The sequence below is a fragment of the Trichechus manatus genome, unplaced genomic scaffold (genome assembly GCF_000243295.1).
Source record: "Trichechus manatus latirostris isolate Lorelei unplaced genomic scaffold, TriManLat1.0 scaffold00113, whole genome shotgun sequence".
NCBI lineage: Eukaryota > Metazoa > Chordata > Mammalia > Sirenia > Trichechidae > Trichechus > Trichechus manatus.
This window is the reverse complement of record NW_004444049.1, coordinates 4,779,591-4,805,579: the sequence shown is the minus strand read 5'-3', so window position 1 is coordinate 4,805,579 and position 25,989 is coordinate 4,779,591. Positions and strand designations below refer to the sequence as shown.

The window sequence follows — 25,989 nt, the reverse complement described above, 5'->3', positions numbered from 1 at the left end:
AAGTCCCGCGTGTCCCGCATGCGTGCAGCGCCTCCAGCCCTGAGCCAGCGACGAGTGGGCGGCTGGCTGGGACCGGCGTTTGCTGCTACCTGCTGCAGGCTGGACTCCATGCCCAGTGGGCGCTGGGGACACAGAGACAGTGAGACCTGGTTCCCCACCTGGTGGAGTCCTCAGCCTAGTAGAGGACAGGCCAAGTTACCAGATGCCAGCACAGCTTCCTCTGGGCTAGAACCGGAAGTGCCAGGGGCCGTGGAGCAGGGCCCACTGCCTGGTTGGGTAGTGAGGGAGGGGATAGAGGAGCCCAGCCGCGATGGCCGATCAGGATCCTCCAGGCCCACAAAGTTGGGAGGGTGCTCTGGGCAGAAGGAGGAGCCCTGCAAAGGCTCAGGGGTAAGTAAGCAGGGAACCACACAGGAGAGACTTGGGCAGAGAGGGGGCTGGAGCCGGAGGTCAGCCGTGCTACTGGGGGAAGGTGCTGGTTGGAGAATTCTGAACCTTAATTTGTGGACAGCCAGGAGTCAACCGAGGGAGGAGGGAGGATGTGCGTTCTCAGAGCGTTGGCTGTAACACAAGGGCTACCACTACCAAATGCCCACCATGTGCCCCGCACTGTGCTGACGAGAATAACAAGAACATTCATTGAGCGCTGACTTGGCCGGGCTCTGCTTCTCTGAGGCTTTGTTGCTTAATCCTCCCAGTAACCCACGGAGGGAGGGGTTACCATTTCTGTTGACAGGGAGATTAGGGCACCTGCTCCAAGTCACATGGCTAGAAAGTGTCCAAGGCAGGATTGGAACCCATGGCTGCCTGACTGGCCTCAGAGACGGCTTTCCTTAGACGGGTGGGATGCAGTGAGCAGGGTTTAGAGAACGTTCCAGCAAGGAGCTGGAGGATGGCGTTGTGGACACCCACCTGTTCAGTGTCCAGCCCCGTGTAGGGCACTGGTGATGGCTCTGCCCCCATGCTGGCCACCTGCACCCCAGGCCAAGCCAGATGCAGAGGGCTGACGGGTAGGCAGGAGTGCTCTGAGGAGTGAGAAACGGGGGCTCATAAGGCAAAGGGAGGAGCTGGAGCCTGAGCCAAGTCTTGAAAGGCCAAGAGTGTTTCCAGAATCAGGGAGGGCAGCCCAGGTGAAGGGAGTGGCATGGGCAGAGGTGGAACAAGGAAAATGCTGGAGAACTAATGAGCTGGGTGTGGAGGGGCAGGGTTGGGCTGGGCTCTGAACTGGACCTCAGTTCATTTTGGCTAAGTGTTGTTTGCATCTGTGAGCCAGGGACCAAGCTCGGGGTGCTGCTGGAGTTGCCCCCGAACCATTCCTGGGGAACCAGCCAGGAAGACAGGTGGGTGGAGTTCTAGAGCAATCAAAATCTGAGGAAGGGGCTCTACGCACAAGCCTGCCTGGGGGCATCGTCCCCAGTGGAAGACAGAGCTGCCAGAGCCTTGGGGAGTGCGGGCTCCCGGGGGAGAGACTGCCCAAGGCCACACAGCTGGCTGGGGCCAGAGACACCAGACCTGGGGCTGTTGGGAGGAGAGAGGACACAGCAGGTAGTGAGAGGAGGGTGACGGGATCTGATTTCTGCGTCTGAAACATCCCACTGGCCACTGCGGTGGAGCTCGGCTGGGGATGCTGGGCTGGATGCAGGCACTTTTCAAGACACACACACATCCAGAAACAAACAAAAACTCCAGGAAATCAACTCTCCCCACCTGTTTTCTCTCTGGCAACCAGGCAGGGGAACATTTCGATCCCATGTCCAGCAGGGAATCTCAGACTCTGAGAGAAGTGATAGGCGAGCCAGGGCCTGAGGTCAGGCCTCAGCTAAGGACAGCACACAGGCCCAGGAGAACTCTAAGGTGGTGGTGGAGGGGTCCCCAGCTCTGCTCATTCCAGCTCTCAGGGTTCCAGCTTCTAGAACTGCTAAATGGGAACTACAATCCTGGCCTCAGAACCTGGGGGGCACAAGCAGTTTGTTATTGGCTTCTAACCTGAAGGTTGGCAGTTTGAACCCACCCAGTGGCTTCACAGAAGAAAAGCTTGGCGAAATGCTTCCATAAAGATTACAGCCAAGAAACCCCCCTGGAGCAGTTGTACTCTGTAACACATGCATGGGGTCACCATTAGTTGGGGCCAACTCAACAACAGTTAACGACGACCTCACCAGGTGGCTGTGGATGTGTGGAGAGCACCTGTAACATGTCGCCTGCCATCAAGTCGATTTCCAACTCATAGCGACCCTATAGGACAAAGTAGAACTGCCCCATAGGGTTTCCTAGGCTACAATCTTTACGACGAGACCTGGTGGCACAGTGGTTAAGAGCTCGGCGGCTAATCCGCCAGCCACTGCTTGGAAGCCCTATGGGGCAGTTCTACTCTGTCCTACAGGGGCGCTATGGGTTGGAATCGAATTGACAGCAATAGGAATAGTGTAACTTCCTCACCCCTTCTTTATCTCCATGAGGAAGAGCCAAGGCACTGCTCCATGTGATACTGGGTATGTGTTCAAGGCAGAGGGAAGGGACAGTGTGGCAGGAGGCCTGGGTGGAGGGAGGCCAGTTCAGGGACACCTGAGGACATGCTGTGGGGCCTTAGGGAAGGCAGTGAACCTTTCTTAGCCTCAGTTTTCCCTGAGGGAATGATGATACCCTATGCCAGGTTGTTGCAAGAATTAAATGAGCCTCTCTGTTGAGCTGCTAGCACAGGACCTCAGTAAACGCCCATTTAAGCTACGACCATAAAAATGCAGCTCGGTTGGAGTCTAGAGTACTTCAGACGTGTTTTGCCTGCCTGAGTTGCCCTCTGGTGGCAGCGGGCGGCACTACCTCCATAATCTGTGCACCTTTCAACTTCACCCAAGTCAGAGAAGACTTTATAGCCGTTTTAAGGATGATGAAAATGGAGGCACAGGGAAGGAGAGGTGACTTTTCTAAGGACACAGGTCAATTTATTGATGTCCCGGTATAATGATAATCGTCCCAACAGTTAGTAGCACTGATGTGCCACGTCTGTGCCTAGCCCATGGGCATCTTTGTAAATGGGAAACCGGTTCCGGTGTGGGGCAGACGCTGCCCTGGGCCAAGACATAGGCGTGGCGAAGGCGTGGCAGGATAGTGTACTGAATTTCAGACCGCACCACCCCACCTTTGCACAACTCTAGGGGGCAGCACTGCCCAGTCAAAACCTCACTTACGTCTACAACAGCCCTTGGAGTGAATACAGTTATTAGCCCGGTCTCCCCGCTGAGTGTGGCAAGACTCTGGAGGTGAAGTGAACCAACCAAGGCGCACCGCCAGTAACCGATTCCACCTCAGGCGGCAGGCACGGCTCGGCCAGCCTCTGACCCGGGACCATCTCGCTGCTCCCACCGAGGCTGTCCTCTTACACATCTAACAGTGGCTGGCTCTGCCCTGCGCAGCCTTTGGGGGTTGCAGGCCGCTTTCTCATTTATCAGGCACCTGACAAGCACTCCAAACTGCCGGGACCCTTCCTCCTCTCGCCCTTTTATCCTGTGGAAACTGAAGCTCGGCGGCCGCCCCAAGGCCCTTGGCGAGTCAGGGGCGTTCCTCGGCGTCCCTGCAGGGCGGGACCATCTCAGCCCCAGCCGGAGCTCGCTCGCCTATAGCCTCCCTTCCCTGCACGCGGCGCCCTGCAGCCTCCAACGTCTCCACCCCAGTTCCCCGGATCCGGTGAGGCGGGGGAAAACACTCCCATTATGCAGGTTGCAAAACTGAGGTCAGGGGATTCTGGGGGTGCTGACAACCCCAAAATAGCGGGATCGGGGCTGTGTATAGAAAGGTCCCCGGTGCTCTGTCCCTGACGCCCCCGCCGGTCTAGCCCAGGCTCGGGGACCCAGCCAGCCCGGTCTGCCGGGACCAGGTCGCGGCCTTGACGGGCCGGAAGGCTACGGCCCCTCGCGGCCTCCGGACAAAGGCCAATCCGCGTGGAACCTGGCAGCTCCGGGAGGGGGCGGGGGGGGGGGCGGGGAGCTGGCGCGCCCATTGGCTAGAACCTACGCCCATCGGGGCCCCGAGGCCCGGCCATTGGCCGGTGGGGGCGGGGTTCGCGGAGCCCCCATGAATGGGGGGGAGCCGGAAGCAGGAAATGAGTTTGCGAACCAAGCAGCTGCTGCAGGTGAGGCGCGGCGCGCGGGATTAAGGGTCAGGGTGTCGTCCCCGGAGGACTAGGGGTGACCCTGAACCGAGCGCAGGGCTATTTCCTTTCAGCCGTCCCCAGGGCCCCTTCCAAATCTGTCATGGCCTCGAGGCCAAGGAGGGCTCCGGGCTGCAAAGGGTTAACGCCCACTTTCAGAATCTTGCGGGTCGTGCTATTGGAGCGGAGCCCGGGAAGTTGGGGGCGCCTTGAAACTCCTTCCTTGCAAGGGAGAGAGGGAGTGGAGGGTGCCCTGGGTGCGGGAACCCCGGGCCCCCTCGGGGCTGTGTGACCTTTAGTAAGTTACTTTGATCTCTCTGTCTAAGCCTTAGTTTTCCTACCTGTAAAATGGGCTTTCTTCCAGCTCTCAATTTCAGTGGCTCTCTGGCTCTGCTGGCCGAGCACGGGGAGGGACAGGAGGCTGGAGGGCCGAAGAAAAGACAGAGGAGTGAGCGTGGGACCCGGGCTGGAGCAGTAAAGGAGGAAGAGTACCGGGAGAATCACTTCCTGCTCTAGGTACTAGCTGCCCGGTGTGACCTCAGGGAATCTGCTCACCCACCTGGTGCTATTGGGGTTATTATCATCCCAAGTTTACAAAGGAGGAAACTGAGATGCAGCAAAATGAAGCCATTGGCTTGACTTTTAGGAGCCTGGGGCTGAGCCAGGATTGGAACCTGTGTTCCAGCTGGCAGCCTGGGACTCTGTCCTTGTGAACACCATGTGGAGGGAGAAGGGGTGTTGAAGAAACTTTGGGAGGATTCTGGACAAGGAGGCCAGGGGGTCAGAGAAGGACCAGGGGACTCAAAGGCAGGCACCTGGGCTGGGAGTCCAGAGATGCAGGTCTCTGCTACTGGCCCTTCCCACTGGGCCTCAGTTTCCCTATCTTTAATACCAGTAGCTCACCAATGTATTTTGGAATCTCCTTGGGCAAGTCACCTGACCTTCTCTAGGCCTCGGTTAGTATGTCTGGTGAGTGGGTACAATTGCCTTCCCTTCCTCACGGGGCTTTTGGGAGGAGTCAATGAGATCGCGAGAGTGCACAGCCAGGTGTGCTGTTGGTGTCTGTGATGACAGTGATGGTTCTCAGCAGGTCTCATGGCGGACACCCAGTACATCCTGCCCAATGACATCGGTGTGTCTAGCTTGGACTGCCGTGAGGCCTTCCACCTGCTGTCGCCCACAGAGCGCATCTATGCTCACCACCTGTCTCGGGCCGCCTGGTATGGGGGCCTGGCAGTGCTGCTGCAGACCTCGCCTGAGGCCCCCTACATCTACACCCTGCTCAGCCGCCTCTTCCGGGCTCAGGACCCTGACCAGCTGCGCCAGCATGCCCTGGCCGAGGGCCTTACTGAGGAGGAATATCAGGTCAGTTCCCTCAGGCTAAGTCACACTCCTGAGTGTGAGGGACCACGATGAGGGGCACAAAGCTGTCTCTCTCCCTCTCTCTCTTAAGGAGTGGTCTGAGGACCAAAAGTTACAAATATAGGAACTTCCCCTCCAGAACCTCAATCTTCTCATCTATAAAATGTACACGAGGGTAGTCTGTCCCTCTCAGGGTTGTGGTGACCCACACTTAGCACAGTGCTTAATTCCAGGATAGATGGTGGCTGCTGTGAGAATAAGAAGGGCTGTGAGTAGAGGAAACAGCTCAGTGATGTGGAGATTCAGAAACAGCAGAGGAATGAGTTCAGGGCAGGAATGAGAGGAAGTCTGAGTCCTAGACCAAATCTTCCTCCTCCATGTTGTGTGTTGCTGGACAGAATGTTCTGCATGTCCCTTGCTTTTTGTTTGGGAGTCTGTTAGCCAAGTGATACTTGAATGCATTCTGAGTGTCCAATGCAGTGTTCAGTGGTTCAGAGATGCAGAAAGACACAGAACACACAGAGATCGCCCATTCTCAGTGTCCTGTCCAGAGGAAACCGCTGATGATGGCACGGTGTTCACTTTCTGTCCCCTGTCTGTGTGTTACATACCTATCCACGTACCTGCGCTCACGCAGCACTTCCTTGTTTTCTCTTTTATGTAAATGAGATCATGCTTTCCACATTCTTCCGTGCCTTGTTTTTGTCATGGAAGAACTTGTCACTTGAAGAACTTCCGTGGGGTACTTATAAATCCATCTCATTGTGTATTATTAACTTAATCTTTTCTTTATTGCTGGACATTGAGTGTTCCCACTTTTTCTGACCATTGGTACCCCGGTGAGCATACTTGTGCACATATGTGAGGAGGATCTTTTTCTAGAAGCATAAGTGCTGGGTCAGAGGCTCTGTACCTTTACAGATGATTGCTGCTATTAAATCATCTTCCATAAAAGTTTCACCAAATTACATTCCCACTAAGAACGTATGAGAATATAATCTGTTTTTCTCTATGTCAAATAAAGGGATTGGATTCCTGATCTCTGAGCTGAGGTCCAGGCTGTTTCTTCTTCCTCCTTTGAACTTTGGGCAACTACTTCCCCTCTCTAGGATTGGTTTCCCGGTTAAAAGAGCTGGTGTCTGGGGAAGTGCTTGTAAATGGAAAAGTGCTACCTAATGTTCCGTGTTTTCAGTGAGATTCTTTGCTTTGCAAGTAACAGAAATCCAGCTCAAATGGGCTGAACTGAGAAGGAGAATCATTGACTCACATAATTGAAAAGCCCAGGAGTAGAGGAGGCTTCAGGCACAGCTGGATTCAGGTGCTCAGTGTTAACCATCTGGATGCACTCTTCATCTCTCAGCTTTGCTTTCTTTCCTCATTCCAGTCGTGGATTTCCAGGGGCTCCAGGCTTGAATGGCGCCTGATATAAAACAGGCTCTTTGGAAATTTCCTGAGTAGGGCTCGTATTGGCCAGCTTGAACCTTGTGCCCACCCCTGAATCATCCCTGTAGCCAGGGCAGGTGATGTTCTGACTGGCCAAGCCAGGTTGTGTGGCCACTCCCGGAACTGGGTGAGAAGCCCCCCAAGAGGAAGATCGAGGTCTTATTACCAGAGGAAGAGAGAATAGATTTGGGATCAACAAAAGCTGTAAAGTAGATGACAAAGGCTCTCTCCAGCTCGAACACATGATGCTTCAGATGCCAGCTGCTTGACAGGTTAGGGGCCAAGGCTGGGGTATCTGGAGAAGGAGGTGGTGTTTGAACTGGGCCTTAGAGGCTGGCTGGAATGGCCACAGGTGGCAGAGAGGGATCTGTGGCGGGAGGAGGCAGAGGTAGCTAAGTGCTTGGACATGTTTGGGAACCGTTGAGAAGACCAGTTTGGCTGGACAACGGGTGCGTGAATGTTGGTCTATGAGAGTATGTTGGGGCCGGTTGGGGGCCTCCCAGGATCTAGATCCTGCCCCCAGATTTCCCCACCTCACCCAGACCAGTTTCTCCAGGGTTATTATTATCTCAAGAGGAACCGTCTCTGGGGTGAGGGGAGACTGCATCTCCGGGTCATTGACACCCTCCCCGTACAGGCATTCCTGGTCTACGCTGCTGGTGTCTACTCCAACATGGGCAACTACAAGTCCTTCGGTGACACCAAGTTTGTCCCCAACTTGCCTAAGGTGAGCTGCGGGAGGGCTGGGGAAGGTGGGAATATGGGGCCGGCAGAATGGGGGCTGCAGCAGGAGGAGCCCTGACGTGGAGTGTGTCCCTTCCGCCCTGCGGGGCTGCGGGGCCATCCAGCCTCACTGAGCTTGGAGCCTCCTCACGTGGAGGGGAAACGTGAGGCACTTCCCTGACCGTGCTGCCTCGAGGGGGCGAGGGAGCAGGTGGAGGTGCTCTGTGGACTGTTAGGTGCTTGCTGAAACAGAGCCTTTCGGTCATCACTGGGCACGGTGGAGAGGCCTGGGCGTGGGAACTCCCGCTCTAGGACCATGGAGCTCCAGCCCAACCAGGGCTTCTCAGACATCAGTATGCACACGGATCACCTGAGGACCTTGTCAGATCAGCTTCTGATCGAGCTGGTCTGTGGTGGGGCCTGACATTGGACATTTCTCAGTGTCAGTGCTACTAGAGTCCCTGGGTGGCTCAAACAGTTAAGCGCTCGACTACAGTACCCTACCAAAAGGTTGGTGGTTCAAACGCACACAGAGGCACCTCGGAAGAAAAGCCTGGCAGTCTGTTTCTGAGAGGCCACAGCTTTGAAAACCCTATGGAGCAGTTCCACTCTGCACACATGGGGTCGCCATGAGTTAGAATCAACTCGATGGCCACTGGTTGGTCGGTCCGGCTGGCCCATGGACCACGCTGTGAGCAGCAGGGTCTTAAACTGCGGGAGAAGCATGTGCGGGTTGGTGTGGAGGCTTTGGAGGGCAGGTTTGGGGGTGCAGCTGGGCTGATGGCCTCCCTTCCCCTGCAGGAGAAGCTGGAACGGGTGATCCTTGGGAGTATGGCCGCTCAGCAGCACCCCGAAGAAGTCAGGGGCCTTTGGCAGACCTGCGGGGAGCTCATGTTCTCCCTGGAGCCGCGGCTTCGACATCTGGGGCTGGGGAAGGAGGTGAGGCCCCCACCCGCACGGGGGAGTGGAGGGTGTCCTGCCAGGCCACCTGCTAGGGACACAGGGGCCCTGGGTTTAAATCCCAGCTCGGCTTCACACTCGTGAAGCAAGGTTGTTCCCCACTGCGGGCCTCAGTTTTGTCATCTGTAAAATGGAAAGCAGGTTGGGTGGGCTGCTTTCTGAATGTCCTCCTGGTTGAGGCTTCCCAGGATGCTGGGTGCTGGGTGCGGAAGGAAGGCAGGAGAGAAGAGCTGAGAGCTTGAGGGATCCGAGGAGGGGTGATGAGGAGGGAGGAGTCCCAGGCTTCCGGCCTCTGGAGGCTGCCCACGTGGGGTGGGGGACAGGGTGAGCTGGCGGGGTGGGCCATCTGTGAGAGGCTATGTGGAGCTGTAGGAAGGCCAGAGGGGGGCATCTGGGGAGTGGGGTTAGGGCGTGGGAGGCCGCTTGTCCAAACCTGCTCTCGGACGAAAAGAAGTGGACTTGTCCTCTCTTTCTTGTTTTTCTTTTTTTACATTTTTCCCCTTGGAAAGAGATGAGAAATTGGGAGGAAGTGGTGGAGGGGGCTGGGTGGAGGTTGCTGGCAGGAGAGGGTGCACTGGGGAGGGATTCACCGGGCGCCCTGCAAGCTCCTGACCGTGGCGCTGCTTCTTTCTCACCTCCCCTCCTTTCCCCAACAGGGAGTCACCACCTATTTCTCTGGGGATTGTACCATGGAGGATGCCAAACTGGCCCAAGACTTCCTGGACTCTCAGGTTCGGGGTTGGGGGCCTCAGGGCAGTGGTTCGGTGGGATTCCTCGTCCCAGCTCCCTCACTGCTGGTGCCCACTCTTGGTCTCAGCTCGGGCCTGGAGCCGTTGGGTCCTTGAGGTGGAAAAGACTTTGGGAAATCCCTGTCTAAGAAGTCAGGAGAATATTTCCATGTGTGCCTGGGATGGAACTGTCCCCATCCCCACCCCACCCCAGGCTGTACGGCCCACAGCAGCCTCAGGGCTGGACAAGGCAGAAGCTCAGAGCCGAGGTGTTACTCCCAGCTCAGCCGCTCACCAGCCCCGTGACCTGTTTCCACACCCGTGGCATGGTACCTGCCTACCCGAGGGCTAGTGCCTGGCACTGAGTCGAGTCAGTGCTTCGTAGAAGTTAGTGCTTGGTGGACGGGGCAGAGCAGCAGCGGCTACCATGGCCTGCCTGCCCAGCAGGCTCAGGAAGGCCCTCGGCTGCCCTGGCCTGCTTTGCCTCTGTGTCTTTTCTCTGATGCGTGACCCCGGCTCCCCTCCTCCCAGACCCACAGCCTTCTTGGGACGTCACTCTCCCCCAAACCCTTGCCCTGGTCTTTTTCAGAACCTTAGTGCCTACAACACGCGGCTCTTCAAGGAGGCCGGCCAAGATGGGAAGCCCCGCTATGAGGTGCGGCTGGCTTCAGTGCTTGGCACAGGTGAGCTCAGACATAGGCAGACCACTCCTCACGCCCCTTCTAATTCTTCCTTGGCGCTCCTGGACCAGAGTGGTGGGGGGCTGCGCCTGACGACGGGTTAGCCGTTTTCTGTCACCATAGGGAACAAGGACAGTCACAGTAACTATAACTGAGCTGATGGAAGGCTTACTGGGTGCCCAGCTCGGCCGTGCCAGGTGTAGGTGGTACATGTGAGGCGAGCACCCTTACTGTCATCCACCAAAAGAGGATGCTTTTGAAAAAGAGAGGTCAAGTAATTTGCCTGGTGTCATGCAGCCAGAGCAGGATTCAAACCCAGGCGGCATCAGAGCAGTGCTGCCTGGCACTGTTACTCAGTCCTAGCACCAACCTCGCAAGGGAGATTCTGTCCTTTGCCTGCTTTTCAGCTGTGATGCTGAATCTCGGAGAGGCTGAGTAACCAGCTCGAAGTTACATAAAGTAAGTGGGGGTACCAGGACCTGAACCCGGGTCTGTCTGGCTCCCTAAGTTCCCCAGCACCACAGGTGGGAGAGGAAGAATTCCTCCTTGATAATGTAAAAACAGTTACCCAAAGGTTCCTGGGGCTGCCGTGAGAGGTAGTGAGCGCCCTGTCACCAGAGGTGTTTAAGCAGGGAACCAAAGGACCAGTGAGCAACATCATGATAAATAGAAAAATATTGGAGTTGACCAGGATTTCATTGTACTTGGATCGACAATCATCGCCCATGGAAACAGCAGTCAGGAAATCAAATGACATATTGCATTGGGCAAATCTGCTGCAGAAGACCTCTTTAAAATCTTAAAAAGCAAAGATGCCACTTTGATGACTAAGGTGCGCCTGACCCAAGCCATGGTGTTTTCATTTGCTTCATATGCATGCAGAAACTGGACAGTGAAAAAGGGAGACCAAAGAAGAATCAATGCCTTTGAATTACGGTGTTGCCAGAAGAATATTGAATACACCACAGGCTGCCAGAAGAATGAACAAATCTTTCTTGGAGGAAGTACAGCCAGAATGCTCCTTAGAAGTGAGGATGGTGAGACTTCGTCTCACATACTTTAGACGTGTTATCGGGAGGGACCAGTCCCTGGAGAAGGACATCATGCTTGGTAAAATAGAGGACCAGCAAAAAAGAGGAAGACCTTCAATGAGACGGATTGACACGGTGGCTGCAACAGTGGGCTCAAACATAGCAACTATTATGAGGACTGGGCAGTGTTTTGTTCTGTTATACATGAGGTTGCTATGAATTGGGGCAGACTCCACAGCACCTAACAACAACAGTTACAAAGGTCATTTGGTAGAGATGCTGGGGTGAGGACTGAAGCATGAGCTGTGGGTTGGGCTGGAGCCTCTGAGACCCTACCTGAGACAGTGGTCAATTCCAAGCCCTGGTTCCTGGTTCCAAAAGCTCCTTTCCCAGCTTTTCAGAAGCAAAAATGGCCATAATCTTGCTCATCCCCAGCACTGGAATAACAGTAAAGATATAGGGGAAGACCCGAGTGGAGGGGGAGGAGTTCTGCTCCACGAAGTGACTGATGTTGCCACCAGCCCCTGGTGGGAGCCATATATCTGGTGGTCCTCACGCCCTGGCAGTGCAGAGAAGATAACCCTCGTGGCAACAGTGGGAATAGAGGCTGGACCAGATGTCCCGCGGCACCTGGAGGAGAAATCAAACTGGCCCATCAGGGAAGGCTTCCTGGAAGAGATGAATATTCCAGTCTTAGAGGCTGGGGAGACCTTTCTAAATGTCTCTCGGAGTCCCCAAATCCAACTTCTAAAGGGGCTGTCATTCAGAACTCTTTGGTTACAAGTGGAAAAACTGATTTCAACTTGTTTAAGCCAAAAGGAGACTTTCTAGGCTCGTGTAATTAAGAAGCCCAGGGTAGGATGGTTGTAACAGTTTCCTTGGGCGGCCATAACAAACTACCACAAGCCAGGTGGCTTAAAACAACAGAAATTAGTTAATTAATGTGGCAAAGGAGCCAGCTCTTCATGGAGGAAATTAGACACCCATTCTTTCTCCTCCTCCTATTCCTGACTCCTTTTTGCTCTAGGTGAATAATTATGGAGAGAGATATGTATATATTTGAAGATGAGAGGTTATACTGATTTCTGTGGGCAATGGGGAGCCACAGGAGATCTCAGAGTAAAAGAATGCCGTGTGAGAAGCTACTGGGGTGTCTTACACTGGCCTTTCCCTGACTAATCCCTGTTTCCTCAGAGCCTGCTGTGGACTCTGAAGTGACTTCCAAGCTGAAGACCTATGAATTCCAGGGGAGCTGTTTCCAGGTGACCCGGGGGGACTACGCACCCATTCTCCACAAGGTGGTGGAGCACCTGGAGAAAGCCAAGGTAGGGCACGCTCAGGTGTGTGGGCTCGGGGCCCCACTGGGCAATGGAGGGGAGTATGACCAAGCCCTGCTCCCCGCAGGCGTACGCAGCAAACAGCCACCAGGAGCAGATGCTGGCCCAGTACGTGGAGAGCTTCACCCAGGGCTCCATCGAGGCCCACAAGAGGGGCTCCCGCTTCTGGATCCAGGACAAAGGCCCCATCGTGGAGAGGTGGGACGGCCTCACCTTTACCCCCGCCCCCATCCCTTCCTGCCCTTCTCTTCTCCAGCTCTGCCTTCTCTCCCCCAGTTACATCGGGTTCATCGAGAGCTACCGTGACCCCTTTGGTTCCCGTGGAGAGTTTGAAGGTAACCTCTGGGGGGTGAAGGGAGGTCAGGTTCAAGTCCTCCTTCTCCTCCCCTCCTCTGCGGCATTGATTAGTTACCACGTACCAGGCTCTGTTGTACGAAGTTTACCTTTATTAACTCATTTAGATGTCATCAGCCTATGAGGATTTTTATCCCCACTTTACAGATGTGGGAACTGAGGCCCAGTGGCGGGTGGCTGAGCCCAGGCACCCTGGCTCTGAACCACTTCTCTGCACTCAGAGTACAGACTCTGGGCCGGACAGACGAGTATTCCAGGCCCAGCTTTGCCATTCACTGGCTCCCTGACCTTGGGCCAATTAGCCCAACCTCTGAGCATCAGTTACTCCCTTTCGGTTGTCATGGGAATGAGATAACGTGCAAACTGCTTAGCACAATGCCAGGCACATATAAGGCACTCAGCGAGTGAGCTGCTGCAAGGGTTAACATTATACTTGTGAACGGACTCTCATCCCAGGGCTGGTGGCGGGCTGCCTCACCCCCATGCCCCTACGGCACCCACCTGTGCAAGGCAGGGCACCCACCTTGAGAGTATAGACTTGTCTCTGCCAGCCGTTCCCCTTCCCCAGACCCTGGATGTAGACCCTGGAGCATCCAATTGCCAGAAGCCAGAGAGATGAGCCTGGAGAAGGGAGGAAAGTTCCAGCAGCCCCCAAGGGCTGTGATCTGGGCCCATAGATCCCTAGGGGCCTGGTAGGAGACAAGGTCACACACCTTCAGCTTTCCTGCGGTGGCTGGGCTGGGCCAGCTGATGGCTGAGACCCCAGAGCCACCAGGGTTGCATGGGCAACAGCCCAGCCTCAATCTCAGAGGCCACAGCTGCAAAGACCCCCTCTCTGCCCCCGCTTTTAAAATAAACTCATGATTACTGGAACAGTATTTCATGTTCATGATCAAAAATTATGAAAATACAGACAAAAGAAATGAATAGTGATTATACCCCAAGGTTGTATTTGGAGTGTATATTTTGTCTTTTTATATACAGAACAATAAATGTTTAAAAATACATATAATTTTTTTAAAAGTCTACATTTGTTGTAAGTAATTGGAACAATACAGATATATGGAGGATAAAAAGTGAAATGCCCCTTTTTTGCCCTCCCCACCTCACTCCCCTTCCCAGAGGTCACTGCAGTTAACAGTTGAGCCCGTGGCCTTCCAGCATTGTTCTAAGCATTGATACCCAGAGATTACTTTTAATTCATCCAGGTAAATGAGTTCATACTCTTTATATTACTCTGCTACTTGCTTTGTTCACTTAACAATATATCTTGGATATCTTTTCATATCAGTACATACAGGCCTACCATGCTCTTTTTAATAACCCAAATCCAATTGATCCCACATAGTGTTAATAGGAATTACATTGCGGTGGGTTCTGTGATAAGCAGCAAAGACTCTTGCCTGTAGGACTTCTATGTGTCTTTAATGTGCTAATGTGTATTGGGAATCTCCTAGAAGTTGCAGAGAGAGAGTGTAGTGGTATCCAAACTTATTTGACCAGGGAACTCTTTCTTTATGAAGGATCTCATAGAAAATGTCTTCCATAGAGTACAATTTTGGAAATACTGCTTTGAGCCAGGAACTCTACAGTGAATCTTAAACGATCAGTCACACCCTCCTGTACCACCCTCACTTGCCCCAGGCATACAGGACATCTTACAGTTCTGCTTTGCTCAGGGAGTCCCTTCCACATGGAATCTAGTCCTTCCACCAATACCCTCTGCATACTGGTTGCCGTCCAGTCGACTCTGACTCATGGCGACCACATGTGTGTCAGAGAACTGTGCTTCATAGGGTTTTCAGTGCCTGATTTTTCGGAAGTAGATTGCCAAGCCTTTCTTCCACACCCCCATATGCTCCCCACCCACTCCCTTAAGATCCAGAGTTGCCCAGCGAAGCCTCTCCATGCCCCCATCCCCCCCAACCAGATGGTCATTTGACTCCTACCTTGTCTGCCGGTCTTTGACCTCCGTAAAGGCGGGCCCAGGCCTGGGTCACTGCCCTCCCCAGCAGCCAGCTTACAGCAGGCACTCAGTATATGCACGCTGGCTGGCTGGCTGGGTAGCAGGGATGGGTAGGGGACAGTGGACTCCCACCCAGAACCTGCCACCCACGGTCGCCCTCCCCTGCAGGTTTCGTGGCCATGGTCAACAAGGCCATGAGTGCCAAGTTCAAGTGGCTGGTGGAGAGTGCGGAACAGCTGCTAAAGGAGCTCCCCTGGCCCCCAGCCTTCGAGAAGGACAAGTTCCTCACCCCCGACTTCACCTCCCTGGATGTCCTCACCTTCGCAGGCTCCGGCATCCCCGCTGGCATCAATATCCCCAACTGTGAGCTTCCTCAAGCCTGCCCCCACCCCGGCCCCCCAGGAGCCTCCATTTAGAACCTGTCCCTCCCCGATGCCCCCCTGACTACCGACTGCCTTGCTCACGTCACCATCCTAGCCTTGTTCCTCTCATTTGGATTCCTTCTGTGACCCCTGACCTTTGCTCCTTCTCCCTGCCCCTCTTCTCCCCCAGACGATGACCTGAGGCAAACGGAAGGCTTTAAGAACGTGTCATTGGGGAACGTGCTGGCTGTGGCCTATGCCACGCAGCGGGAGAAGCTCACCTTCCTGGAGGAGGACGACAAGGTGGGCACCGGCCGCTGGCCCGGGAAGGCCGCCAGCCCCCTGGAGCAGAAAGAGCACAGCTTCCTGCGCTGGCTCTGCTGCTTTCCGGCTGGGTGGCTGTGCAGCCTCAGAGCCTCAATGTCCCCATCTGTCAAACATAGAGGCATCCTCATTGCCAGGATGAGGTGGCTGTGCAGTGCCCAGCATGAGCCTGGTGGGCAGCTGGCCTCAATCAGTCATGTGCCTGGGGAGGGGGCGTTGGGGGGCTGCGTGGCTGTGGCAGGATGGAAGACAGTGGTTCTCTGCTTGTCTTGGCAGGACCTGTACATCCGCTGGAAGGGGCCCTCTTTCGACGTGCAGGTGGGGCTGCACGAGCTGCTGGGCCACGGCAGCGGCAAGCTCTTTGTGCAGGTAAGAACACGGCTGCCAGCCCAGGTGCCTAGGCCCCAGCTCCTCTCTCCGGGTCGGGTTGGGGAATGGCCCCATAAGCACGGAAGACCCTGTCTCATCCTCCCCCAAGATGTCTCAGGAGCTCAGGACTGAGTGGGTGCCGAGGGGTCTCCAGGACAGGCCCAGCTGCTGTCCCCCACCACACAGTCATCTCACCAGCAGAAATTGGCTCAGGCTGAGGAGCTGCCCCATAAGGCCCTGAGGGTGTGGGCCTGGACAGCCCCAGAGCCCCGTCCTCAGGCTGTGGCACTGCCGTCCTCACCCTGCTGTTCCCTGGAGCCTCTACCTTTCCAGCTGTCACAGGGAGCTCCCTCCTCCCCAGAGCAGCCCCTTCCTGCCAGCTGGCCAAACTGGCTGGAGCCCCCCTGGGCCCCACTCAGGGAACAGGAAAAAGACAGGCTGAGAACAGTGTGTTATGGACCCCAGCCCAGAGCTGCGCAGATGAGATGAGGACGCAGGCATGGGGCGAGGACCCCCAGCGAGACAGGTTCTGGGTTGGGGCTGCCTACCTGGAGGGGGAAGGGCTGGAACTGGGCCTCGGGGGACAGAAGGACTCAGAGGTTGGTGACAGGGGCCACAGGCTGGTGTAGTGCTTTGTCCAGGCTCTGAAGTCAGAGGGAAGTGGGGACAGATGTGGCTGCTGTATGGCCTTGGATAAGTCAGCTCGCTTACGGAGCCTCAGTTGGCCCATCTGTAAGATGGGGTTCCTGACCACTACTGCTTGGACTGTCGTGCGGAATGAAAGGGAAGATGCACAGGGAGCCCCAGTGCTTGCCTGGCACGCAGTAGGCTCTTAGCAAACAGGTGTTGCTAAGAGATGATGTACATGGCGGTTGTGTGCTCTGGTTCCGATTTGGGGCTCTTGGCCTCTGAGCATCAGTTTCCTCATCTGTAAAGTGGGGTAACAATGGAAAATTCTTCGGAGGGAAGCACACCCAGTGGGGCATCCCAACCTTCACTGAGGTCCAGAGACATTGGAACTGAATCTCTATGTGACTTTGGGCAAGTCCCTCCCATGTCTGGGCCTCCATTTCCTTCTCTGTGCAGTGGGGTAGGTGGCTCTGGTTCTCCACTGCCCGGGGGCTCTGAGAAGGCAGCCCATGTCACAATTCTGAACGTCAGAGGCACCGAGTGTGTCAGTGCACCTGCTGCTCCTGCCGTTGGCCCGCTGTTCCCTCACCTTTCTAGCCACTCCTCAGGCCCTTGGATTCCGGGGCTGAAGGCCTGGGTGGGGCAGGGGCACCTTTCCCTCACTGGTCCCGCGTTCATGACCCTTCTCCTGCAGGATGAGAAAGGAGCATTCAACTTTGACCAGGAGACTGTGATCAACCCAGAGACTGGGGAGCAGGTGAGCGAGAGGCCCGGGGTGCCAGAGGAGGGCATGAATGGGGTGGCCGCCTCCCCTAAGCAGCTGCGGGGGCCTCCCCTCCCAGATCCAGAGCTGGTACCGGAGCGGGGAGACGTGGGACAGCAAGTTCAGCACCATTGCCTCCAGCTATGAAGAGTGCCGGGCCGAGAGCGTGGGCCTCTACCTCTGCCTCAACCCCCAAGTGCTGGAGTACGTGGGGGGACGTGGAGGCTGGGCTGGCGGCCAAGCAGTGGCCAGCGCTGGGTGGAGGGGTGCTGGCAGGAGAGCAGGGCTGCAGCAGCCTCCGATTTCCCTGCCACCCTCACCCTTCCAGGATCTTTGGCTTCGAGGGGGCTGATGCAGAAGACGTGATCTATGTGAACTGGCTCAACATGGTTCGGGCCGGGCTGCTGGCTCTGGAGTTCTACACCCCGGAGGCTTCCAGCTGGAGACAGGTAGGACCGGGGTGGTTCTTGGGAGTGAAGAGGGAGCCTGCAGAGGGGTGCCAAGGCCAGGATTCTAGGTACAGGGATGGGACAGCTGTTCCTCTGAGGTAGAAGAGTGAGTGTAACCCGAGTCCACTGCTTATAGGGCGGTTGCATCACTGTCCTGAGCCTTTGTGTCCCTGGGAATGGAAATGATAATGTCTCCCCCTGCGTACCTTTCAGGGTGAATCTGATGAGATGGTTTTACTACAACAATAATATCTAGGAGGAGCCCTCGTGGTGCAGTGGTTAAGTACTTGGTTCCTAATTGAAAAGTCAGCAGTTCAAACCCACCAGCCCACTCCATGAGAGAAAGATGTGACAATCTGCTTCTCTAAAGATTTATAGCCTTGGAAACTCTATGGGCAGTTCTACTCTGTCCTTTAGGGTCGCTATGAGTTGGAATCGACTTGACAGCAGTGGGTTTGGTTTTTCTTCTTTAAATAATAGCTAACTTGGCCTGGGTGGCACAAACAGTTAAGTACTTGGCTGCTAACCGAAAAGTTGGTGGTTCAAGTTCACCCAGAGGTACCTCGGATGAAAGGCCTGGTGGTCTACTTCAGAAAAATCAGCCATTGAAAACTCTATGGAGCACAGTTCTGCTCTGACACACGTGAGGTCGCCATGAGTCAGAGTCAACTCGACGACTGGAATAACAGCTGACTTACAAAGGCTTACCATGTGCCACGCAGTTCTAAGCATGTGACATGAATTAACTCACTTGTTCCCAGTATTAACCCCAGGAGGTAGGTACTCCTGTTACTCCCATCTTAGAGATGAGGAAATTGAGGCACAAAGAGATTGAGTCACTTGCTGGTGTGAGGCAGAGTGGGGACTGAACCCAAGTGTTCTGCCCTGGAGTCCTGTCCTCACCACCAGGCTAGACCATCCAGTTAGGATACCTGGGACAGTGCTGTGGACACAGGGTAAGCAATAGAAATTCAAAAGAACAAAAAATCAAAAGAGCACACGTCTTAGGTCTGAGTCCTGCTCTCACCTCTCTGGGCCTCTGTTTTGTCATCTATAACCTGGGCACAACGATGCCTACTTGGTCCCACTGTTGAGCTCAGTCAAGACTGGAGGAGAAGATGCTTGGGGTCCTGGCAGCAAGGAGCCCTTGGAGGCGACTGCTGTCATCACAGATGACCTGGAGCTACAGAGGGCACGGTGGGTGACCAGGGAGCACCCCACCTGGAAATGGCCTCTTTGTCCCCAGGGCAGCCTGCCCTCCCTGGTGAGAGGAAAAGGCAGAAAAGGACCCTCTGAGAGGGGGAAATAAAATGATAATGATTGATGAGTAATGAACACATACTGTCTGTCAGGCCTTGGACCAGGCACTCAGGGCTGCCAATATCTCCTCTCCCCCGGTCTCTGCAGGCCCACATGCAGGCCCGGTTTGTGATCCTGAAGGTCTTGCTGGAGGCTGGCGAGGGGCTTGTTACCGTCACTGCCACCACAGGCTCCGACGGGCGCCCGGATGCCCGGGTCCGCCTTGACCGAAGCAAGATCCGTTCCGTAGGCAAACCTGCCCTGGAGCGGTTCCTGCGGAAACTCCAGGTAAGCAAGCCCTCTCACCTTGGAGGTCCCCCACTGCCCCTGGCTGCTCACCCTGTAACACCTCAGAGCCTCCTGATCAACTCTTTCAGTCTGTGTGCCAATCACTCATTTGGTCTGTGTGCTGATCACTTATTCAGACTCTATGCTGATCATTCATTCACACTGTATGCTGATCATTCATTCAGTCTGTATGCCGATCATTCATTTAGGCTGTATGCCAATCACTTATTCAGTCTATATCTGATCATTCACTCAGACTATATGCTGATCAATCTGTATGCCAATCATTCATTCAGACTGTATGGCGATCATTTGTTTAATCTATATCTGATCATTCATTCAGACTGTATCTGAGTGTTACTATGTGCTGGTCACTGAGAGGAAGCTGTGAGCAGTCAGCTCTCTTGGGCTCACAGTGCTGTGAGGGAAGGTAGAATAAGTGAACAAGATAACATCTGATTATGATGAGCTGTAAGGACAATAAAACTGGGTGATGTGACAGTGAGTGTGATCAGCGGGGAAAGGAACTCAGGGCCCCCTTTGCCTGGGTAATCAGGGAAGGCTTGGAGGAGGTGACGTTTGAACTGAGCGCAAAGGCCCTGAGACCACAGGGCGCTCGCTGGGCTGAGGGGCAGACAGGAGGCCTGGAGCTTGGTGAGTGATGGCGGGAGAGGATGGTGGGCGCAGCCCTGGTGCCTGCTCACCAAGCTGGCTGCTGTCGGAGCCCTCAGAAGCCGGTGGTGGGCTGTGGCTCCCTGCCTAGGTAGAAATGCTTAAGAGTCAGAGACCTTTTGGGGTTCTGGGGCCAATACTCACCAACTGTGACTGGGAAAACACATTTTGCCTCTGTGGCTTCACTTTTCTCCTCTGTCAAACGGGATACAACGCCTCTCACATTGTAAGGGGAAAGGAAACAACAACGTAAGGGTTAAATGAAACACCGTAAGGCACCGCACAGCTAGAACGTCCTGTTATCTAAGTCAGGAGGCCGCGGCGGTGAAAGCACAGCTAGAACGTCCTGTTATCTAAGTCAGGAGGCCGCGGCGGTGAAAGCAGTTAAGCACTCAGCTAGCTACTAACTGCTCGGCTTGGTTGGAATCTACCCAGAGGCACCTTGGAAGAAAGGCCTGGTGTTCTACTTCCAAAAGGTCACAGCCATTGAAAACCCTGTGGAGCACAGTTCTACCCTGACACACGTGGGAAATCGACTCTGTGTTCTGTTTTTGTTAGCAAAGCCAGTGCTGCACAGACTGTGGTCCACAAACAGCAGCCACAGTGTCACCGAGGAAACACGTTAGAAATGCTGGTTCTCGGGCCCCACCCCAGACCTGCTGAATCAGAATCTCTGGGGGTGGGGCCCAGGCATCCCCATGTTTACTAGCTCTGCAGGTGATTCAGATGCTCAGCACAGTTTGAGAACCGCTGGCACACCACCCTTGAGTGAGCAGTACCTTCCCTGGGAACAAGACCTGCTGGCTCTTTCCACCTGTGGAAGCCCAGCCTTCAATACAGCAGATACCTCTTTATGTCTACACTCCCGTTTCCAAAAAGGGATGAGGCATTTCCCATTTAAAAATAGGTGTTTGGCCATTAACGTAAAATAAAGTTAGAAATTAAATACCATCAACTGCAAAACACAATGTGGTGTCTTGGATGGGATCCTGGAATAGAAAAAAGACATTAGTGGACAGACTCGTGGACTCTAAGTAACGTCTGTTGTTGTTGTTAGGTGCCATTGAGTCGATTTTCAACTCCTAGTGACCAATGTGACAGAGCAGAACTGCCCCCATAGGGTTTTCTTGGCTGTAATCTTTATGGGAGCAGATTGCCATGTCTTTCTTTCATGGAGCCACTGGGTAGGTTCGAACCGTCAGCCTTTCTGTTAGCAGCTGAACGCTTAACCGTTAGGCCACTGGGGTTCCTAAATAAAGTTTTGGCATTGTTGTTGGGTGCCATCGAGTTAGTTCTGACTCGTTGCAACCCTATGTACAACAGAATGAAACCCTGGTCCTGCACCATCCTCATAATAGTTGTTATGCTTGAGCCCATTGTTGGAGCCACTGTGTCAGTACATCTTGTTGAGGGTCTTCCTCTTTTTTGCTGACCCTCTACTTTACAAAGCATGATGTCCTTCTGCAGGGATTGATCCCTCATGATAACACATCCAAAGTATGTGAGATGAAGTCTATCCACCCTTGCTTCTAAGGAACACTCTGGCTGTACTTCTTCCAAGACAGATTTGTTTGTTCTTCCAGAAGTTCATGGTATATTAATGTTCTTCGCCAACACCATAATTCAAAGGCATCAATTCTTCTTTGGTCTTCCTTATTCTTGTCCAGCTTTCTTATTCGTATGAGGCTATTGAAAACACCATGGATTGGGTCAGGTGCACCTAAGCCCTTATAGTGACACTTTTGCAGCAGATTTGCCCAATGCAATGCACCTACTTCTGAAAAAATTCGCCAGTGAAAACCTTATGAATAGCAGGGGAACATTGTCAAAATGAAGTCTAGAGTTAACAGGAATGTACCAGTATGTAAGATGTTAACAACAGGGGAAACTGTGAGGGGTACATTTCTGTACCATCTTTGCAAGTTTTCTGAATATTTAAAATGATTCCCAAATAAAAACATTCATAATAATAATAATAATAATAAATCATTAGATGGAGGAATCAAATCTGCCAATTGGCGCGCCAACAGTGAATTGTAACTGAGCTTTGAATGGGGAGAGGGAAGAGGAAGAGGAGAAGGGTGAGGGGCGGGAGGAGATAACCCAACCAAAAAATAAGCGGACATCATGAACACAAGAGGAAAACAGAGACCACCTCCTTATGGGAAATGTGCACGCTCATTAGCAGTTAGGGAATTGCAGCTTAAACCACATGCGATACAATGTACACCCCCCTCTCCGGCTTGGCAGAAATTAATAACTGCCAACAACAGCCTTGTGTATTGAGCAATGAGTGTAAATTGGTGCATTAACTTTGGGAGACAACGTTGGCATCATCTCTTTAACACTGAACGTTCGCATAACCTACAGACCGTCAGCTCTCCTGAGAAACCTGCATCCGTTCATCAGAAGACATACAAGGATGTGCACAGCAGCACCTAATAGCAAAAAATTCAAATTGCATATGAACAATAGAAGAGATTGACTGTGATGTGTTTGTAAGTGGAAGACTCCACAGCCGTGAAGAGGGTGAACTATAGCTGCGTGCATTAACACAGATGAGTCTCAGACATAACTTGAGCAGAAAAAGTGAATCACATGGTACATAAAGTGCAAAACGAGGCAAAAACTTAACTAATATATTTCTGAGAGTAAAACTGGGAATACAGGGGGATAAGAATTGAGGACGGTGGTTTCCTCTGATGGCAGAGGCAGGAAGGTGCAATCGAGGTGCCAGGCAATGGGGCTAACTCTTAAGTTGGGTGGTGGTTATAAAGAGGGTGATGATAACGCCTGCTTTGTTTACAGATCAAGTGGGAAATATTTGCTTCAATTTAACAGGCACTTACTCTGTGCTAAGGGAGCCCTGGTGGCACAGTGGTTAAGTGCTTGGCTGCTAAGCAAAAGGTCGGTGGTTTGAACCCACCAGCTACTCCTCAGGAGAAAGATGTGGCAGTCTGCTTTTGTAAAGATTACAGCCTAGTTCTAGTTCTGTCCTATAGGGTCGCTATGAGTCAGACTCAACTCAATGGCAATAGTTTTTTTTTACTATGTGCTAAAACAGCAACATTGACCAATTCTCTTGGTACAGTGGCACTGTATATTTTTTCCATGTTCATTGAAGCTTCTTGTCATTCAGTTAATCTGCATTTCTCAGTTGTTCAGCACAGCAACACTATGAGAGAGGAGATACTATTCTCATTTAGGGATATAAGCTCAGAGTGATCTAGTAACTTGTCTGAGCTTGCACAGCCAGAACGTGGCAGAGATAAACATTTTGCAAACTGTCCAGGGCTGGGCACAATCAGCTGTGGCTGCTGGCAGAGCCCTGTGGGTACAGGGTGGGGCACCCATCATAGACACTACTTCCTTCCTTCCCTCCCACAGGTGCTGAAGTCCACGGGGGATGTGGCCGGAGGGCGGCTCTTGTACGAAGGGTACGCGGCCGTCACGGATGCGCCCCCCGAGTGCTTCCTAACCCTCAGGGACACGGTGCTGCTGCGCAAGGAATCCCGGAAACTCATCGTTCAGCCCAACACTCGGCTTGAAGGTAACAGACTTTTGAGCTCCCTTTGATGGGGGACGTGCAGGGCCTTATGGGAGCACAAAGGAGTTCTGGAACCCTCCTGGGGGCTCTGGTAAAGCTGTCTGCAGTGGCCTTTCCCTCCCTCCCTCCTTCCCTGCCGTGATCCTCCCCATGCCAAACCTCAGGCCAAAACTTCGGCATCCACCTCTAACACCACCATGCACCAAGGATCACGCTGGGAGTGTGACAGCAACAGAAAGTTTCAGGAAGGAGGGCCGGCAGACCAGGGTGAGGGGAGCAGCTGGACTTCAGGCTAACCAGGGAGGCCAGGCCGTGGTACCCGAGAGTCAGATGGATCAGATGCCCCGGAGCGAGGTCAGGTCAGGCAGTGAGTTGGGACCCAGCAGGCCGAGTGGACACCAGGGGACAGTGCAACTCAGCGGAGTCCAGGATGGAAATCAGCAGCCCCTTGGTCCCTCTCCCTTCTCAGTGATTATTCTGTTTCAAAAAACCCTGACCCTGTCTACATCACACTTGAATGTTTTGTGTTAAAAGCCTCTGGGGTCCCGGCACCTTTTCTTGTCTGTCTTGTGTCCATGAGAGCAGGAACAGCGAACCCCTAGCACCTAGTCCAGGGCCTGGCACCCAGGAGCTGCTCAGTGTCGAGTGCATGAAGGAATGAATTGTGTCAGCGCAGGGTAAATGCTCGATCCGTGGGAAGTGTTGTCATTAGGATATGTCTAGCCCTGTGTGAGCCACGGGGGACCGAGAGGTGAATGGACCCAGGCCTGGCCCTCAAGTTGTTCTTAGCACGTTAGGAATGATAGGACATGAGGCTGAATGGTAATACAAGGGAGGCCTCAGTGAGTGCCCCAGAGGGGCAGACACTTAGGGGAGAAGGCCACATCTACCTTTGAGGGGATCATGGAAGGTTCTGGGAAGGAAGTGGTAGTTAAACTGGGCCTGAAGAGTGGGTTGGATTTTCCAAGGTAGTAGTGATGATGATGATGATGATGGCTGACTTCTGAGGACTCCCATATGCCAGGCACTGGGTAAAAACTTTCCATTGATTAACTCCTAACAACCTAGTAAGGAAGGTGAGATGATTATCCCCATTTTCCAGAGGGGCTGTATATTTACCTGAGATCACACAGCCAGCAGGTGGCAGAGCCAGGATTTGAACTCGGGCCCTCTGTACCTGGATCTTGTGCTCTTAGCAACTGTACACAATGCCACAGAGCACGGCCAGGCGCTGTGAGTGGGGAGAACAGTGGAGGCATTATGGTATTTAATGATCATCAGAACACCTTGAGAGAGGAGGTACTGCGTTTATCCCCACTGTACAGGTGAGGAAACTGTGGCTTAGAGAGGTTGAGACCCTTGCCCAAGGTCCCACAGTAAACAGAGATGAAGCTACTGCTGGACCGTAAGCACCAGGAGGCCAAGGACTGTGTCTGATTTCGCCTAGTGTGCATTTGGTACGTGCTCTTGCACAATAAATCTTTATTAAGCAAAAAGATGAATGAATGAAAGTAGCAACTTACCACTCTTCTTTAATAGTTCCTTCCTCAGAGGACTGTTGTGAGGATTAAATGAGATAATGAATCTAAAACATTAGGCACAATTTTTGGCACATGGGAAATACGACCTCAGTCACAGCTAGCTGCCCCTATGATTGCTGTTATTCCACTTCTCTATTCAGACCTCTCTCTGCTGCTCTTTTTCCTCCTTCTCCTCCGCAGGCTCAGAGGTGCAGCTCCTGGAGTACGAGGCCTCGGCTGCTGGCCTCATCCGATCCTTCTCCGAGCGCTTCCCCGAGGATGGGCCTGAGTTGGAGGAGATCCTCATCCAGCTGGCCACGGCCGATGCCCGATTCTGGAAGGGCCCCACTGAGGTCCCAGCTGGCCAGGCTTGAGGAAGATTTGTGTGGGCCTGCCCGCAACTCCATCAAGCCAAGGCTGCAGTGGCCCTCCTTTTGTGTGTGTATTTTGAGGCGCTGGGGGTGGGGCAGGAGTTCAGACCTTGGTGCTACCTCGATTGAGGGTGGTGACCCTAAGCCCTTCCATTTGTCAGCACTTCCCAGTTTACCAAGTGCTTCCCCTCTGTGATGTTCAGCACTGCCAGCCAGGGAGTGGGCAAGACAGGGCTACTTGTCCTGTTTTCCAGATGAAATGGAAGTTCTGAGAAGTGACTTGTCTAGATCCTGCAGGTGGTATGTGACAGAGCCAGGACTCAAAACCTTCTCGCCAAATCCGATGCTCTTCCTGTATTACATTTATAGCCAGAAAAATAAATATTAGAAATAACCACCATCTTTGCCATGTGTGCTGTTCCACCTTGCCTGTCTTCTCATCTGTTCTCGAGAGGGTGGTAGAATTAAGGCCTGGGGAAAGGACAGAACCAAAAACCAAACTAGTTGCGCAGGAGTCAGTTCCAACTGATGGCGACCCCATGCGTTGCAGAGTAGAACTGTGCTCTATGGGATTTTCATGGCTTTGGGAGCAGATTGCCAGGCCTTTCTTCTGAAGCGCCTCTAGGTGAGTTCAAACCACGAGCCTTTCAGTCAGTAGCCATGT

At 53.5% G+C, this 25,989-nt stretch overlaps 1 protein-coding gene across 9 annotated transcripts; it reads left to right on the top strand.

The window, feature by feature from the left end:
* Positions 1–4,091: 4,091 nt before the first annotated feature.
* Positions 4,092–25,727, top strand: DPP3 (dipeptidyl peptidase 3). 9 transcript variants are annotated; one of them, XM_023738187.1, is made up of 20 exons: positions 4,092–4,129; positions 4,512–4,663; positions 5,043–5,103; positions 5,238–5,512; positions 7,590–7,679; positions 8,477–8,614; positions 9,292–9,366; positions 9,953–10,046; positions 12,269–12,399; positions 12,479–12,609; positions 12,688–12,746; positions 14,900–15,094; positions 15,284–15,396; positions 15,694–15,786; positions 17,111–17,173; positions 17,259–17,383; positions 17,508–17,628; positions 19,036–19,215; positions 23,275–23,437; positions 25,156–25,727. In XM_023738187.1, the coding sequence occupies exons 4-20, from the start codon at positions 5,243–5,245 to the stop codon at positions 25,326–25,328; spliced, it is 2,214 nt and encodes a 737-aa protein (XP_023593955.1). In that variant the 5' UTR covers positions 4,092–4,129; positions 4,512–4,663; positions 5,043–5,103; positions 5,238–5,242; the 3' UTR covers positions 25,329–25,727. The 9 variants fall into 9 exon arrangements, with proteins under 9 accessions (XP_023593955.1, XP_023593951.1, XP_023593953.1 ...); XM_023738183.1 differs by having other exon boundaries at positions 5,043–5,116; positions 5,235–5,512; XM_023738185.1 differs by lacking the exon at positions 5,043–5,103.
* Positions 25,728–25,989: the final 262 nt, after the last annotated feature.

What these genes read in the sequence shown, in the direction of transcription:
- DPP3 (XM_023738183.1), top strand. An exon ending in AGCACCTGGAGAAAGCCAAG is followed by an intron (nt 12,400 to 12,478) that starts GTAGGGCACGCT and finishes TGCTCCCCGCAG; the next exon opens with GCGTACGCAGCAAACAGCCA. An exon ending in GCCCAACACTCGGCTTGAAG is followed by an intron (nt 23,438 to 25,155) that starts GTAACAGACTTT and finishes TCTCCTCCGCAG; the next exon opens with GCTCAGAGGTGCAGCTCCTG.